At 35.9% G+C, this 17,026-nt stretch overlaps 1 protein-coding gene across 1 annotated transcript in view; it reads right to left on the bottom strand.

Moving 5' to 3' along the window:
• Positions 1-3,265: 3,265 nt before the first annotated feature.
• The window catches only part of LOC110466032 (mothers against decapentaplegic homolog 6-like), a 35,643-nt gene continuing 21,882 nt past the window's right edge, over positions 3,266-17,026 (bottom strand). Inside the window, exon 4 of the mRNA XM_021522289.1 lies at positions 3,266-4,540. Within this exon, the coding sequence (XP_021377964.1) occupies positions 4,002-4,540 (539 nt within the window). The 3' untranslated portion in view covers positions 3,266-4,001. The remainder of the gene's footprint in view (positions 4,541-17,026) is intronic.

Raw genomic sequence — 17,026 nt, 5'->3', positions numbered from 1 at the left:
TATGAAGAGAGTGCTAATTTCCTTTTGTGGTAGACCCATATAGGTTCTATCTCGACTGTGGGCCCTATATTTCAACCATTTTGATAAAACTTTGATCTTCTTAGCTTGAAGTAAAGGGTAGAACACAATTTACACACACGCACATACACTATTTACATACACACACATATTCACACACATACTACATACATCACAGCTGTCCCATATAAAACATTCATCTATTTACCTTACAGACAATAAATGCAAACGTTTTGAGTTAATTTCTCACACGCCTATACACTCATGATCATATATAAATTACACATTTAAAAATGTATGTTCTCTATACACATTATATTGGTATTTTGTACTTATATATATCTTATGTATAAAATAGCCTAACATTTCTACATTACAACACTACAACAGGTAACATGGATGTGGTAGGACCAATCAACAGGCTATGCAATGTAGGGGAGATAATTCAAGGGAGATAACTTTAGTTGTCACTTATTCATGAAAAATCCAATACCAGAGACAAATTCAAGGGAGATAATTTCATTTGCCACTTATATTTCTACAGAAATCCAAAATAAGGGAGAAAAAATCAAGGGAGATAAGTTTGGTCACTTTTATTTGTATACCTTTCCATGATAGAGAAAATTCATGGAAAATATTGATCTTTGTTAAATTACACACACACAAAAAAACAGTCCAGATTATTTGAAGATGAATAATATCATATGTATTATAATTTACACCAGGGGAGATAATTTACCTATCACTGATATGTATTGTATAAGCAACAGTCAAGTTGAAGATGAAAATAAAACTTATTAGTTTGAAGGGAAATTGTTGAGAAAATGTTCAACAATTCAAAATTTAATTAAAAAAATATTCTGCAGTCCTTATTTTAAGAAGTATTCCTTGGAGTAAAAAATTATTGCCACTTTAGTGATTTAAAGTTATCTCCCTTTCTCTACCAATTACATTGAAGAGCAACTGATCATTGGACTTGTACCACAGATTAACAATACATGCACACGAAAAAAAACTTAATAGGTAACATCCAAGAGATTTGGGTACTTTCCAATATTATTGCTGGTCTGATGTGTCAAGTTTGGACCAGAAATGGTACACCAAGTCCATTCTAATCCAAGCTGTTTCAACAGCATACCCTCAAATAAAGGAAAGCAGAAACATATAATGTTCAAAATACAAGTTCCTCTTTGATTTTAGATCAGAATTTAAAAAAAACCATTAAATAAATATTTCATTTCAGTGATTAGTGTATGTATATATATAGTCAGAAAACAAAAGGAAAAAAAAAAGATTTGAGATTTTTTCCCAGCTATACAACACAAATTCCTGCATATTAAATTGCTACATTTTGTTTATCCAACACTTTATATACTGTAGATGTTGTCATGTTACATAATTAATGAAGTTTCCTGAGTCAAGAAATCGAGAACCTATTTCTCGCATTGATGGGAAATGATATACTTTCATAAACAACACCCTATTAAAAATTCTTTAGGAAGACTAAATTGATCTTATTTAACTGTAAGAATTACAAACCATTGTTTCATTGTAAATTAAACCTTGTTGGTATTTTTTATTCAAACGGATTTTGTAAAGACTATATTTCCGACCAATGTCCTAATGATAATATTTCGTCTATATCAGATGAGGTACCGTAGAAAAGGTAGTTTCACAGTAGTTGTTAACCCTTTCACCACTGTAGACCATAATGGACTCATCCATATCAATGCATGGTAGAGTCTGCTAAAGTTACATAGGGGTGAAAGGGTTAATAAACATCTAAACCAGCAGAACTTATTCATCAAATTAACTACTAAAATTAATATCATTACAAACAAAAATTTACAGATTTCACTTAAAAACAACATCAAATATTATTGGATGGCAATGTTAAGTTGAACGTTTGAACCACAATAAATTTTATTTCCACATGAAAATATTTAACACAATTTCTTCTAAATCAACTGAAAATTTCCAGAGTTGAAAGTCTAAGGTAAGAGACGGGAAAAATATTGTAGATCACTACTGGGGAACAAAAATTGTACAGCTGGAACGTCAAGGCACTTTTACTTGTAACAAAACAAATATAACTTGTGATGGACAACTGTTAAACAAAGTGTAGCCATTCTGGATGACAAGGTTGTTGGATCTATTGTACAGTAAAACATGTCTAAAATGAAACTAACATTCCTACAGGCAAATTTTTGTTATTGAATAGAGCAGGATTTCACAATCTGATTACCTCCCTTTGCTGCTTGTTCACGACCTGATTACCTCCCTTTGCTGCATTTTCACTAACTGATTAACTCCCTTTAGTCTATTTTCCAATTTGATTTACATTTACAGCCAAATTATTTCCTTTTGCTGTATTATTCAATCTTCCAAACGACTTTTCAAACATTCATATATATATGAATTTTGTTAAAGTGCATATTTTTTCTAATTGTAAAGTGGGTTTTTTTTAAATATCTTCAAACAGCATGAAATTATACAGAATTTTGTTTCACACATTATAGATTGATGGAATTTAAAGAATATCTTTCTAAACATTTTACTATCAAGACGAGGTAGGGGCCTGGGAAAGTGTTTCCCCATGTTTTACTGTACAATTAATGGATCGGTTCTTGCTGACATGTGTAGTCTTGTTGCATCAGATTCTATATTAGTTCAGGTGACTAAAGAAAATCAAGAATCTTCCAACAAATCTGCGATATGTTGATCCAAACTTCCATTATATAATTCAATCAAGGAAAAATCTGGAAACCTTCTGAATGTTAATTGATACATTGACCTAAATAATCAATTATTTCAGCTAAAACCCAGAAACCATCCAAATGTAGATAAATGTTGACTGAAATATTCTGTTAAGACAATATCAGTAAATGGTACAGAGATAGTGTATCTATGAGTATATTATTTGTACCACAAGAACAGACCCGTTTTTTTTTTCAGAATATACATTAGTAAAACAGAAAACCATTATTATGTCTATCATTAACAATTCAATATATACTGACCTAAAACTGGTAAACTTCGGATGTACACACTGTCGTTATAAATGTTTAAACTGTGTCTTTTCTCCAAATAATAAAATCTATTTCGTTATTAAAATAAATTTGTAATGTTTGAAAACATCATATACCAAATGTTCAAAAATTAAAAAAATTCAATTCTTCAAATTTTTCTCTTTTTAAAAATTAAAAGTTTACATTTTTGATAATAACAAATTGTTATGAAAGTTTCACATTATTCATATATATTAATGTTTGTATGACAATATTGCAACATATTTCAATGATAACGTAACATATTTTGGATAATTTTTCATTTCCTAATAACCATGGCAACCAAAATTAATGATTAATTACGATTGTTTAATGATGAAGTTTATGTGTAGTGGTATGAAATATATGGCGTATCTTTGGCAACGTAAACAGAAAACATCCTTGAACTTCGATTTTTTTCTTTAGAAATTATCAATCAAATTTCTTTATCAGACATATCAGTGATGTTTTCATGTAACACATATGTGTGAAAGTGATCGAAATTCAAGGATATTTTTTGTATGTAAATTTTACACATTATGGCACTTTGACCCTGCCTTAGGTCAAGGCCTTTGTATACATGGCGTTACTATGGTAACCATGTTTCGGTACATGTAGCACTGGAATTAGAGGTAAAGCATTGATAGCCAGCATATCTCTGTGTCACCTGTACAAACAGGTGTGCAGTCGATCGGTTCCCAAGGCAACAGGTAAACAGGTTGTTAAAGATCATCCTTCGCAGTCTTTTCTCTCTTTATTTTTCCGTTTCTTGAACTGTTTCATCATGTAATCCGTTTATTTTCTGTAAGCTCGTCTGAATCTTGTAAACTCCAGACCATCATTTATTACCAATGCCCCATCTCAACAAAATGATAACAATGTAAGTAATAGCACTGACCGATGATGCCGAATCACAAACCACGATTTTAGTTAATATCACCGATCTATATTAAGTAACACTTCCAACCAGCAGGGACATGAAGTTACAAACTGTCTATGATACGTGGGGCCCCATCCTTTCGCAAACGAGATCCGTATGGACCTCGGGTCATACGGACCGTCCACAAACCTTGCATCTTTCATGCCTTTCAAAAACTCAACACAATCGTAGTCAAATATCTTTATCGATCGCCCCGGCAACAACTTTATCACAACGGGCGTCCGTGAGTTTGGGGTGTCAAACCATGATGAATTGACAAATACAGGGAATACAGATCTGTTATACAGCCAAACTCCCGTGTCTTCTCGACTCAGTACGAGTCCGAATCCAATTTTTTCTCTAGTCCGTAACACAGCATCAAGTTGTGTCCCTTGCTGAAGTACTTCGAGAGAGAGGCCTCCCCCGTGAGGTAGTGATTGAAATATATTCATAGACGAGTCAAACACAGTGAACAGGCGTCCAACTCGCTGTCGTAACTCCCAGTAGGCAACAGTACACCAGTGAGGACCTCGCGAACTGCCATTTGTTGTGTCACCTGAAACAAAACAAAAATCTTATAAATATATATATATATACAGATCACAGGTACAAAATATCTCATCTACATCAGACCCTCTTTTAGGAGAATACCTTTCCTTGTCAGTACAGTGGAACCTTGTAAGTCTGGACACTTTAGTTTGTCCGTACAGGAGAACCTTGTTAGTCTGGACACTTTGGTTTGTGTGTACAGAAGAACCTTGTTAGTCTGGACACGTTGGTTTGTGTGTACAGTGGAACCTTGTTAGTCCGGCCACTTTGGTTTGTGTGTTCAGTAGAACCTTGTTAGTCCTGAGGCTTTGGTTTGTGTGTACAGTAGAACCTTGTAAGTCTGGACACTTTAGTTTGTCAGTACAGGACAACCTTGTTAGTCTGGACACTTTGGTTTGTGCGTACAGGAGAACCTTGTTAGTCCTGAGACTTTGGTTTGTGTGTACAGTAGAACCTTGTTAGTCTGGACACTTTTGTTTATATGTAGAGTAGAACCTTGTTAGTCTAGACTTACTTGGGTTTTTGACTGTTTTTTGATTGATAGAACATTAAACTTATATTTTTTTTAATTCTATTTTCATTTGTTTGCCTGCACCTATTTTCTTGTCTTTTGTTGTAGAACCATCAAACATGCTCATATTATGTATCCTTTTCTTTATTCTGTCTTTCTTTATTCGTCTGTCTGCCCCTGGTTTTGTCTGTCTTTGGTTGTGGAACCATCAAACATTCTAATATGATGTATCCTTTTCTTTATTTGTCTGTCTGCCCCTGTTTTTGTCTGTCTTTCGCTGTATAACCACTGACTCATATCTGTGTGTGTAGGAACAGACAATCAGCTTGAAGTAAACAAGGTAGTGGCCTCTCTATAGCTATATCTCCTATCATTTCTTGGCTCCAGTGGTCTGGTCCATTTCTACCTGGGAGTCGAGGGGAGGGCAGGTCTGATATCAACAGCGCTATTAATCAATACTGGAGCCTAACTGTCATTCAGAATCTCTGCTAAAGGGGCCCAAAGGGGGGATTTAAACTGTACACATATTATATACCATACTGCAGGAGCCTAAAGGGGATTTAAACCTAACAAATATTACATTTGATACAAATGCAGCCCAGGGGAACGTTTTGATCCCTATAATTTTTGTTGTACTGTACTGACAGGGCCCAGCTGAGGATCAAACCCTACACATATTAAATACTCCACAGAGTGATCTAAAATCTATGAATATTATATCTAGTGATCTGGGAATATAACACAGTCACTTTATAACCAACCAGAGTATATACGATACTCAAAGTACCACACCAGGGTAAATATATATAGTCAAAGTACCACACCATGGTAAATATATATGGTCAAAGTACCACACCAGGGAAAATATATATGGTCAAAGTACCACACCAGGGTAAATATATATGGTCAACGTACCACACCAGGGTAAATATACATAGTCAAAGTACAACACCAGGGTAAATATATATAGTCAAAGTACCACTCCAGGGTAAATATATATTGTCAAAGTACCACACCAGGGTAAATATATATGGTCAACGTACCACACCAGGGTAAATATACATAGTCAAAGTACCACACCAGGGTAGATATATATAGTCAAAGTACCACACCAGGGTAAATATATATGGTCAACGTACCACACCAGGGTAAATATACATAGTCAAAGTACAACACCAGGGTAAATATATATAGTCAAAGTACCACACCCGGGTAAATATATATGGTCAAAGTACCACACCAGGGGAAATATATATAGTCAAAGTACCACACCAGGGGAAATATATATAGTCAAAGTACCACACCAGGGCAAATATATATAGTCAAAGTACCACACCAGGGGAAATATATATAGTCAAAGTACCACACCAGGGGAAATATATATAGTCAAAGTACCACACCAGGGTATATATATATGGTCAAAGTACCACACCAGGGTAAATATACATACTCAAAGTACCACACCTGGGTAAATATATATAGTCAAAGTACCACACCAGGCAAAATATATATAGTCAAAGTACCACACCAGGGTAAATATATATACTCAAAGTACCACACCAGGGTAAATATATATGGTCAAAGTACCACACCAGGGTAAATATATATAGGAAAGTTAGTGCAATACCTGTTAACACCTTCAGATGTATACATACAATTTTGACTTTTTCTTTTTAGAATTTATATACATGCTAGTTAAGGTCATCATACATATATATATACAATTTTAAGACGTGCCTTATTTTTAGATCGAAGTTTATAACTTTTTCTTTTCATATATCACAATTTTGAAACATAGTGTTATTTTTCAAGTTTATATAGCAGTGACTATCACCTGGTATTCAGTTTCAAAAAAACTTTTAAAACTTATCAGTAGGAAATCAAAAGTTGTGCAATTTTAAAACACATACACATTTAATGTGTAGTTACTAATCATCAGACCACAAGTATCTACATGTACAGATGTTTTTTGAAAAATCCAACACAAAACAAATTATGAACATTACTTACGCAGTATTTTAAAATCCTATGTTTCTTCCTAAAACCTATCTATTAGGTTTTATCTCCTAGTGAATATATAGAAAAGTAAGGATATAAAATTTGGGATACAAAAATCCACAAATCTTGTACCATATTAACAGGATCAGTATAAAATGTGTTGTATTAAATCTGAGAATGTAAAATCTATTTTGTGGATTAAGGTCATGGTGCAAGATTTTAATAATTCATAAAAAAAATTACACATAAATATAATTAGCGTCTTGCTAAAGCTGAGTTTATCAGAATTTCAAAGAAGCTTTTTTTGTGTAGTTAAGCAGTGCGGGATAGTAAGGTCTGTGAAAAAGAAAAATCTACAAAAATCTCTGAAACAAAATTAGCCAGTGTAGTTAAAACTCAGAGTCTTGTTAAACCTTATATCTATTTTGTGGATATTTAGGTCAGAGCACACAAGAACCCTACCTACTACAAATAGTTGGCTGGCTTTACCCCTAGCCTCCTCCTCCTCCTCCAACCCACTGTATACCAGGCCTAGTGTATATACACCGACACAGAGTGTAGGCCCAGACATAGAGTCTTGTTGAGGCGACACTGTTCTCCCATCCCTACACCACTAACACACAGCCCTATACAGAAACAAGTACTCCCTTTGTTACTCCATTGTGTGGCTCTACCATCACGGTTTTGTATCCAGCCAACAAAAAACTGCCAGGATGGCTCTACTTTACTTTAAACAACAACAAAGTAATCAAAACTGTTTTGTTTCATCCCCTTTGTGGAGTATTTTTCTCCCCGCCTACGATTCGCAGTGATCCTCACTGATCAGTGAACGAAGGGCGCCTCAATACCAGCCTGTCATGTCTACGGAGTTTATCATCAGCGTTCATCATTTTAATGCCTGTCGCTAATTGTTACAGATATATAGCACTGGTTGTAAGCTGAAATGCCTTGTATGATTCTAATGGCCGTCAGTAATTGTTATGAAGACACCACGTCGGTTGCGAGCTAAAACTTGAAGTTGTCTTTTCTATAGGGTAGTCAATAAATTTGTACAAATATGAACGGTTACTGGTAATTGTTACGAATGCTGTTTATATAGTCTAACATTGCTTATGAGGAAAACCATTTTGTTTAATTTTGCAGAGTCCACCATTTTTATGATTATAATTGATGTTGGTGGTAATTAGGTTGGAGTAGATGACAGCCTTGCTATCTTACAGTAATCAAGATTGGTGATAGAGTTATTTCCCTTAAAGTAACTCATTTTGTTACTTTCCTTCTTCTTCATAATTCAGTAAGTGGAATTGGGTAGGCCATCAAATGTAATTTGCCATTTTCATTAATCCTATTCTATAGTGGAACTCTTTTGTGTTTAACTTTTTAGGAAATAGTGGAACTCTTTTAGAAATGAGACATGTGTTGGAAAAGTGAACCATACAACCTTATATAAGAAGTACATATGTGTGAAATATTCTGAGAGAAAATAATGCTCAAGTAAATGACATTGTTTTATAAGACAAAACAACTCAAGGGAGATAACCCTAACATAAATCACAGTATGTGTAAGGTAGCATATGTCCTTAAACCAACATAAATCACAGTATGTGTAAGGTTACGCATATGTCCTTAAACCAACATAAATCACAGTATGTGTAAGGTAGCATATGTCCTTAAACCAACATAAATCACAGTATGTGTAAGGTAGCACATGTCCTTAAACCAACATAAATCACAGTATGTGTAAGGTAGCATATGTCCTTAAACCAACATAAATCACAGTATGTGTAAGGTAGCATATGTCCTTAAACCAACATAAATCACAGTATGTGTAAGGTAGCATACAGCTTTAACATGCTAACTAACAGGTGTGGGTAAAACAGACTTTATGAGATTTTATTTTTATATACTGTAATTTTATCGGTAGTAATCTCTGTTTTTATTGAATTTAAACAGGAAAGAGTAACGTTTGAATAATAGAATTCTTTACAGAAGTACAGAGCATACAATATAGACACTGATAGAGAAGCTTAGCAAAACAATATTCTTCTTCGCATGTTTGAAAACAATTACAAACTGGTTATAACATGTTCAAAATTATCAAAATATTTAAAAAAAAAAAAAGTTGAAATTACTTCAAAAGCAATCCTCACATTCAGTAAAGTGCTGAGTCATTGACTTCTTGCCCTGGTTTATTATAATTGTACAATTATCACAATTCTACAGACAATTTTCCAGAGTACGCCTAATCGTACCTAAATGTACGGGACCAAATTACCTAGTCACTTATAATTTGACGACAGCATTCCGTAAATAATATTCCAATTTTGAAATGTGATAGATTTTATTTCCTCGGGACCAATTACAAGACATATTGAAGAAACTTGATTAATTCATAATCTACCTATACCAGAAGTCTGATTTAATCAAAACCGGGATAATTCATGAACTTATTTTAACCAAACTGTGGTCCTTTTGGTATTTTATACACCAGCAGTTCAGCCAAAAGTGAGACTTCTTGGTAGTCTATAGACCTGTACAAACTTGTGGTCTCTTAGAATGTCGTAAATCTGATTTAACCAAAACATGGGCTAACCAAATCCTGAAGAATTAAAAAATCCCTGTGCTACCCTGACAACTGATATATTACTTTACAGGAAGAACTCGTAACCGAAGACTTAAAGATTGCGGTACCACTGTAAAAAAAACTGTGGGACAGGGATACTTAAGAACTGGTCAGTGCAATGGGAATAGGATCCTTAAGGACTGGTCTGTGTAGGAGGATAGGGATCCTTAAGGACTGGTCAGTGCAATGGGAATGGGATCCTTAAGGACTGGTCTGTATAGGAGGATAGGGATCCTTAAGGACTGGTCAGTGTAGGAGGATAGGAGGCTAGGGATCCTTAAGGACTGGTCAGTGCAGGAGGATAGGGATCCTTAAGGACTTGTCAGTGTAGGAGGATAGGAGGATAGGGATCCTTAAGGAGTGGTCTGTGTAGGGGGGTAGGGATCCTTAAGGACTGGTCAGTGTAGGAGGATAGGGATCCTTAAGGACTGGTCAGTGTAGTGGGAATGGGATCCTTAAGGACTGGTCTGTGTAGGAGGATAGGGATCCTTAAGGACTCGTCAGTGTAGGAGGATAGGAGGATAGGGATCCTTAAGGAGTGGTCTGTGTAGGGGGGTAGGGATCCTTAAGGACTGGTCAGTGTAGGAGGATAGGAGGATAGGGATCCTTAAGGACTGGTCAGTGTAGGAGGACAGGGATCCTTATGTTTGTGAAAATAAAATAACCAAGTCTTCACAGTATTTATTAAGACCTTTTTAATCCTTTTCACAATTCCCTAAAGTACATGCTGTATTGTACATACAAGATGGTCTATGTATTTATTTCTTATTCCCCAATCCCACCCCCCACCCCCCATGTCACTAGAAAACACTTCTTCCTAAAACAAATTATTTACAAAATGGCCGTTTGTCGCTACAACACTATTTCTACATATATTCTCCAACATTTGAACCAACAAACAGGACAAAGAATGTTCTCATAACACAATATAGCAAAGTGCTAGCCATAAATCTTACTAATTAAAATACCACCGGAATTGTCTGCCCCTGCCGTCAGCCTGGGTCCCAGTACATTATATAGACAGACAATCAAGGCTGTTGAAAGCACTACTATACCAGCAGATAGGTATAATAAAAACTAGCCTGCTTACCAGGCAGTAATGGGTCTGGCTCCACAGTGAAAGTCCTTTTTTTCGTTGATGGCGGTATCTCACAGTAAGGTGCGTTATATAGGGGAGCTGTATATAATTTTTCTCCTGCAATTAATATGGACTATCCATGTAGCACTAATGTGTATGGTATTAGATCTAGACTTCCTCTGATATTACATGGTGTTTGGAGCCGAAGGTCTGTGTTCAGCCAGGGGAGAGACACGGACACCTTGAATTGATATTAAATGGATGTGTACAGAGATATTTCATGATTTATTTATATACACGTATATATGTAATAGTTGTGAATAACGAATAGTGAATATTAACTAAGACATCGTTTTTATTTAAGAAGTTTTAATTAATATAATGTTCGTCTTACTGATCAAAAGTTGTTTTTTTTCACAGGTTTGGTGGTGATGATATACCATAATATACAGGTGTTTGGTTATTTTTTAAGATAAACTATACTGCACTTACAATTATTATACCTATTAACTACCTAACCCTTTCACCCCTATGTAACTACAGTGGACTCTGCCATGCATTGATATGGATGGGTCCATTATGGTCTACAGTGGTGAAAGGGTTAAAGAGAAAAGACATTCACACTGCAGTATAATGTGAATGTAAAAACAATGAAATAACACTACTTGGTGCCACACTTAATGGGGGGGGGGGGGACGGCCATGTGACCGAGTTTCTTGACGACAGAGTTTATTGGCGTAAGCCCGGTGATTGGAGGATACGAGACAATGATGCACTATACCCTGCGGCAGCAGCTGATACATGGGGTTCAATTGATACACCGGTTCCTTCTCAAGCCAAGTACCATCACAATATCACGTACTACGATGCCATCACTTCAGTGTGTCGAGGCACAAGTCTAAATCCTACGGAAGCTAGTCTGGATCGCACAGATGTTTGGAGCCACCGATCTGCGTCAGTTGTGGGAGATACGACGACTTCTGAATCGGACGTGTACTTGATTAGGACAGCTAGTCCTCACTGCGTTTGAAATAAACCTATTCCTGAGTGCATTTATGTGTCTAAAAAAACTGCTCGTCGACTGAGCTGGGAGCCACTCAGATCAGTGGCTATAAGAGTGTGTGGTCGGGGCTCCACAGGGTCGAGAGGGGCTCGGGATTTCCACAATTATCAGCCTGTTAAGACCAACCCAACACCGGCCTAGCTGTGCATTCACAGCTAATGGAAATGATCAAATCGCCACAATTAAAACTCGGCAGAACAGCATTAAGCTCTGCTATATGTCATTATATATTTATTTTTTTAGACTGGATTTGTCAGATTCCCGTATCATTTGATCACTGCAATTAGAACTTGGCAAAAAATTTGCCTTTTTTAAGTATCGAGATTCATGTACCATGTTAAAACCATGTTCAATTATGTACAAAATGTACACATATAGGAGTATCATTAATAAGTAATTTTCTTACAATTTTAATTGAATTTGTCTGGACCAGTGTGTAATGTATAATCAAATCACTATAATTAAATCCTGACAACGCTGTTTACACTATATATATATATCATTTTTAAAATGAGAAATTGACTGAATCGTAGCCAGGTTTTTACGAAATGATTGATGATCAAGTCTGGTAAATTTATCGTTCTCTCCAATACAGCAAAACCTATAATCGCCAGACTTTTGGTATTTTCAGCGAAAGCTTCGACATCTCGGCTCTGGTTCTACCTCAATAAAACAAAAGTCTTTTTTTTTTTAAAACCAGAATTAACAGACTTGTAGGGTTTTTAGAGATTGATGATACAGCTGATGAGAGATGACTATATAACTAGTGTCTCTGTAAAGGCCATTATAGCAGTGATGATACAGCCGGTGAGACTATATAACTAGTGTCTCTCTGTAACTGCAATTATAGCAGTGATGATACAGCTGGTGAGACTATATAACTAGTGTCTCTGTAACGGCCATTATAGCAGTGATGATACAGCTGATGAGAGATGACTATATAACTAGTGTCTCTGGAAATGCCATTATAGCAGTGATGATTCAGCTGGTGAGACTATATATCTAGTGTCTGTAACTGCCATTATAGCATTGATGATACAGCTGGTGAGTCTATATAACTAGCGTCTCTCTGTAACTGCCATTATAGCAGGGATGATACCGCTGGGGAGACTATATAACTAGTGTCTTTTTGTAACTGCTATTATAGCAGTGATGATACATCTCGTGAGACTATATAACTAGTGTCTGTAACTCCCATTATAGCAGTAATGATACAGCTGGTGAGACTATATACCTGTGTCTCTCTGTAACTGCCATTATAGCAGTAATGATACAGCTGGTGAGACTATATAACTAGTGTCTCTGTAACTGCCATTATAGCAGTGATGATACAGCTGGTGAGACTTCTGTCCATGGAGTTATTATTCACCCTTTAACGACACATCTGAACTCTTCCAATTCAATGGTTGGAATAGTTCATTATGAAGTTTCAGGGCGAATGAATTAACATTTACCAGGGAACTTATACCATCACTACACTACCTTGGGGACTACTCTCCGACACCAGACATGTATCCTACATCTCTGGAGGAAAACACATCTATATATATACGCCTCCTACTAAACATAAAACAACCGAGATCATTGTCCGTCACCAGTCTATGTAAAACCATTCACCTGCCTAAGTTCAGAGTAGATCCACAGGCACTGTTGAATCTAGTGGAGTTTGACACAAAGAATACTGTCTAGATTGAATTTCATTAGCAGGCTACAAAACCTTCAGCATATCGAGGACAGACGTCTATCAAATACCTTCCTCTGGGATTACTGCAACTGCTCTATAGCCATCATCCTAAAGTCACTCAATGGTTAAAACGACCAGCAGAAATGGAGACAGAGTTCTCTCCCTTGTACAGGAATGGAGACAGCGTTATGTCCCTTTGTATAGGAATGGAGACAGAGTTCTTTCCCTTTGTATAGGAATGGAGGCAGAGTTATTGCCCTTTGTATAGGAATGTAGACAGAGTTCTTTCCCTTTGTATAGGAATGGAGACAGAGTTATTTCCCTTTGTATAGGAATGGAGACGGAGTTCTCTCCCTTTATTAAAAACTCTTGACTGTTTGTGAACAGGTTGATAGTCCCATGCCAGTGAACTGAAATAGCTACATAGTATGAAGCATAAGGAACACACATCTCAAATATTTTCCTCTTTACGGTGTAAAGTTCTTTCAGACAGATTTATCATCTTTTAAATGGTTAAGTACTATAAGTTTTTTTTATCCCTTATTCCCTGCTTAAAATAAAGCATGAAGATTTACAATATTTCTAAATAGTCCCATCCAAGCGTTCTTTCTTGGGTTTCTAACGGTTTAGCTATAGGACTTCTTCCCTGTGGAAAATATAATCTATACATTTTTCAAATTTCATTTGAATTTTTCATAAGATGCGGGGGTTGGGTATGGCCAAACTTAACAATATTGAGTTCACACCAGATTAAAATGTTACTAATTATGCACATTATGGGCTTTTTCACCGAAAGTAAGTTTTGAATTTGAAAATAAAATTGTATTTACAAACTACAACAATCATTCTTTCGAAAATAACAATGCATGTTTGTAACCTTTTAACACTCCATAAAATGTCAATTGACTTCAAATAATGTGTTTCTTGTCTAAAAATAACGTTTTTACATTAGAATACCCCTACAGTTCTAAGCTCATTCAACAACAATTCAACTCCTCAAACATTTTACCCACTTAACCGATTCAAAGTTTGAAAAAAAGGAATTCTACTATAAACACACTGATGTAAATAATGGCCAGGTTTATATTTTCAAAAATTATGGTCAGCTTAATGAAACTTGATCAAAAGTGTTTTGTTTTTTTAATTATTAAAACTTATCGCTCAATCTGTATGTATAGTATCCAAAATGGATATTAATGACATTTCTTTCAAAATAAGTGAAAGTCAGAAAATATTACCACATTTATATAATTTGAGCGTACCTGGTGAGGTTGATAAAACTTTGAACAATCTATGCCAACATCGAAACCTGATACAGTGCTCATACCTAACAAAGCACCATACAACCTCCACGTCATACGCTGTAAAGCAACGATTACAGCGAAGGTGAACACAGCCCGTGTGTCAGGGTCCGACCCGCCTCGGCTATACAGCAAAAAGACAAAGTCTTACAGAAGGGTCTTATAGAAAGCTTCAAAAGCATTATGCAGACGACAACTTTAAAATTGACAAATCTTTTCACTGACTGTCCACCGGAACAAAGCATTTGGTTTCAAAGAGAGAAATAGTGGTATTGTGTTGCAGGTATTTGGCTGGGCATGGTTAGGGATCGGAGGTAACTACACGCTAACATGATCAGCTTATATACAATTCTGAACTTCACGTTTACGTCTACGAATACACATGGAAAGGTTTTGATGGTTTTAATCACCGTCCAGTGTCAATCATCTCTCAATAAATTATTTCTCGACAGAACCATTTTTTTATTTAGAACAGTTTAAATCCAATAATCTTTGGCATTAAGCTTGTCAAGCTTTTGAGGGACCAAGACTGTGGCCTCACTGTGGAGGAAAGAGATGGTAGCACTGATTGAGTTGAAAGGCAACCACATATGTAATTATCCCCATTCCGTTCAAACGTTTTTCGTGTGACATTGCTTCGATAAACGATCCCTGTATAGAAGTCCCCTTCCCTTGCTATGACCAAAGCCTAACTAGACCTAGTATGATATAGCCAGAAAATCATTCACCTTACTTGAAACAATGTTACCAGTTGCTAGGAAACACCTTACTTGAAACAATGTTACCAGTTGCTAGTTAACACCTTACTTGAAACAATGTTACTAGTTGCTAGGAAACAGTTGTGAGGAAGAGCTATATGACCCACAGACTGTACCTGTATCATATATACCCCCTAAGTGGCATAAAAGGTTCTGTAAAACCATGCAACATGGGGGGGGGGGGGTTGAGATGAGTAAGCATTCCCTTAAAAAGCTTAGCATTTTATACAAGGGTTAAACTTTCCCTCTCCCCTCCGGGGGGGATTAAGCATTCCCCTTTGGAAATATTAACATTCCTTCAGAGGGGAACTTTCCCAAGGAAATAAGAAATCAGGGGACAGAAGCTATTTATGCCTTAATTATATAGTGAAACAGAATCTCCAATTTTCTTTCGGAAATGTAAGCATTCCCCCTGGAAATTAAAACATTCCCTCTGAGGGTAACGTTCCCTAGGAAATCAAACATTGAGGGCCTGATACAATTAATGCCTTAACTATTTTAGTGAAACAGAAACTCCAATGTATTGAGGACAGAAATACCTACCCCAGATCTAGTCATATACAATGTTAGGTATCAAGAAATACCCTGTAACCCAGCTAGTACTTACAAAGTCTCCTATCCCTATTACAGTGACCTATAGAAAACCCGACAACAGATTATATATATACTGGTCTGTTTCTCGGATTCCACAGCCAACTTATAAATTATTACCGTAACGGAACACACAACTATTTGTACACTTTCTGAAAAGTTTTGCGTTAAAGTCAATTATAGAATGAGAAGAGGCCCCTATTCGTTTAGCATACACACAATACCTCAAAATCTAACAACACTACAACATTCCAATGACGGCGTACACAAAGCTAAATACTGGTACATGTTAAATCGGTCCCGAGTTAGCCTAACCCACAAAGATTCCCCACTTGATCCGCGATTTGAAGAGGCAAGTCGTATTGTTGACTCAACCGCCAAACCTAATATTTCTTTAAAGGTTTACCAATATTAACTCACAGTATTGACTCGACAACACACAGCCCTACGTCTGTCCTTAAGCCTTTAAAGGTTTACCAATATTAACTCACAGTATTGACTCGACAACACATAGCCCTATGCCTGTCCTTACGCCATTGAAAACAAATTTCAGGTCAAATTCTATCAACTATTTTAAAAGACATTGAATAATATTATGATTATTTTTATTGATTATTTTCTTAATTTAAATACAGGCTCTGTAAACCATTGAACAGATATTTCATGTGGATCTTTAACCGTTATTTTAACATGCTTTCAATGATACTCATTTCATTGAATGTTTTTTCAGACTGAATATAGGCTCCCTAACCAATGAACACAACACTGGATTAATATTTATATTTTTCAGTTATCCTAAAAGATCAGGGTAACATTATGAATGCCTTTTTTTTAAGTACAATAAACAGAAACATTATGTTAAATAAAGCTCAATGTTACCCCCCCC

The sequence above is a fragment of the Mizuhopecten yessoensis genome, unplaced genomic scaffold (assembly GCF_002113885.1).
Source record: "Mizuhopecten yessoensis strain PY_sf001 unplaced genomic scaffold, ASM211388v2 scaffold11113, whole genome shotgun sequence".
Classification (NCBI taxonomy): Eukaryota; Metazoa; Mollusca; class Bivalvia; order Pectinida; family Pectinidae; genus Mizuhopecten; species Mizuhopecten yessoensis.
This window is presented reverse-complemented; position numbering and strand designations above follow the sequence as displayed.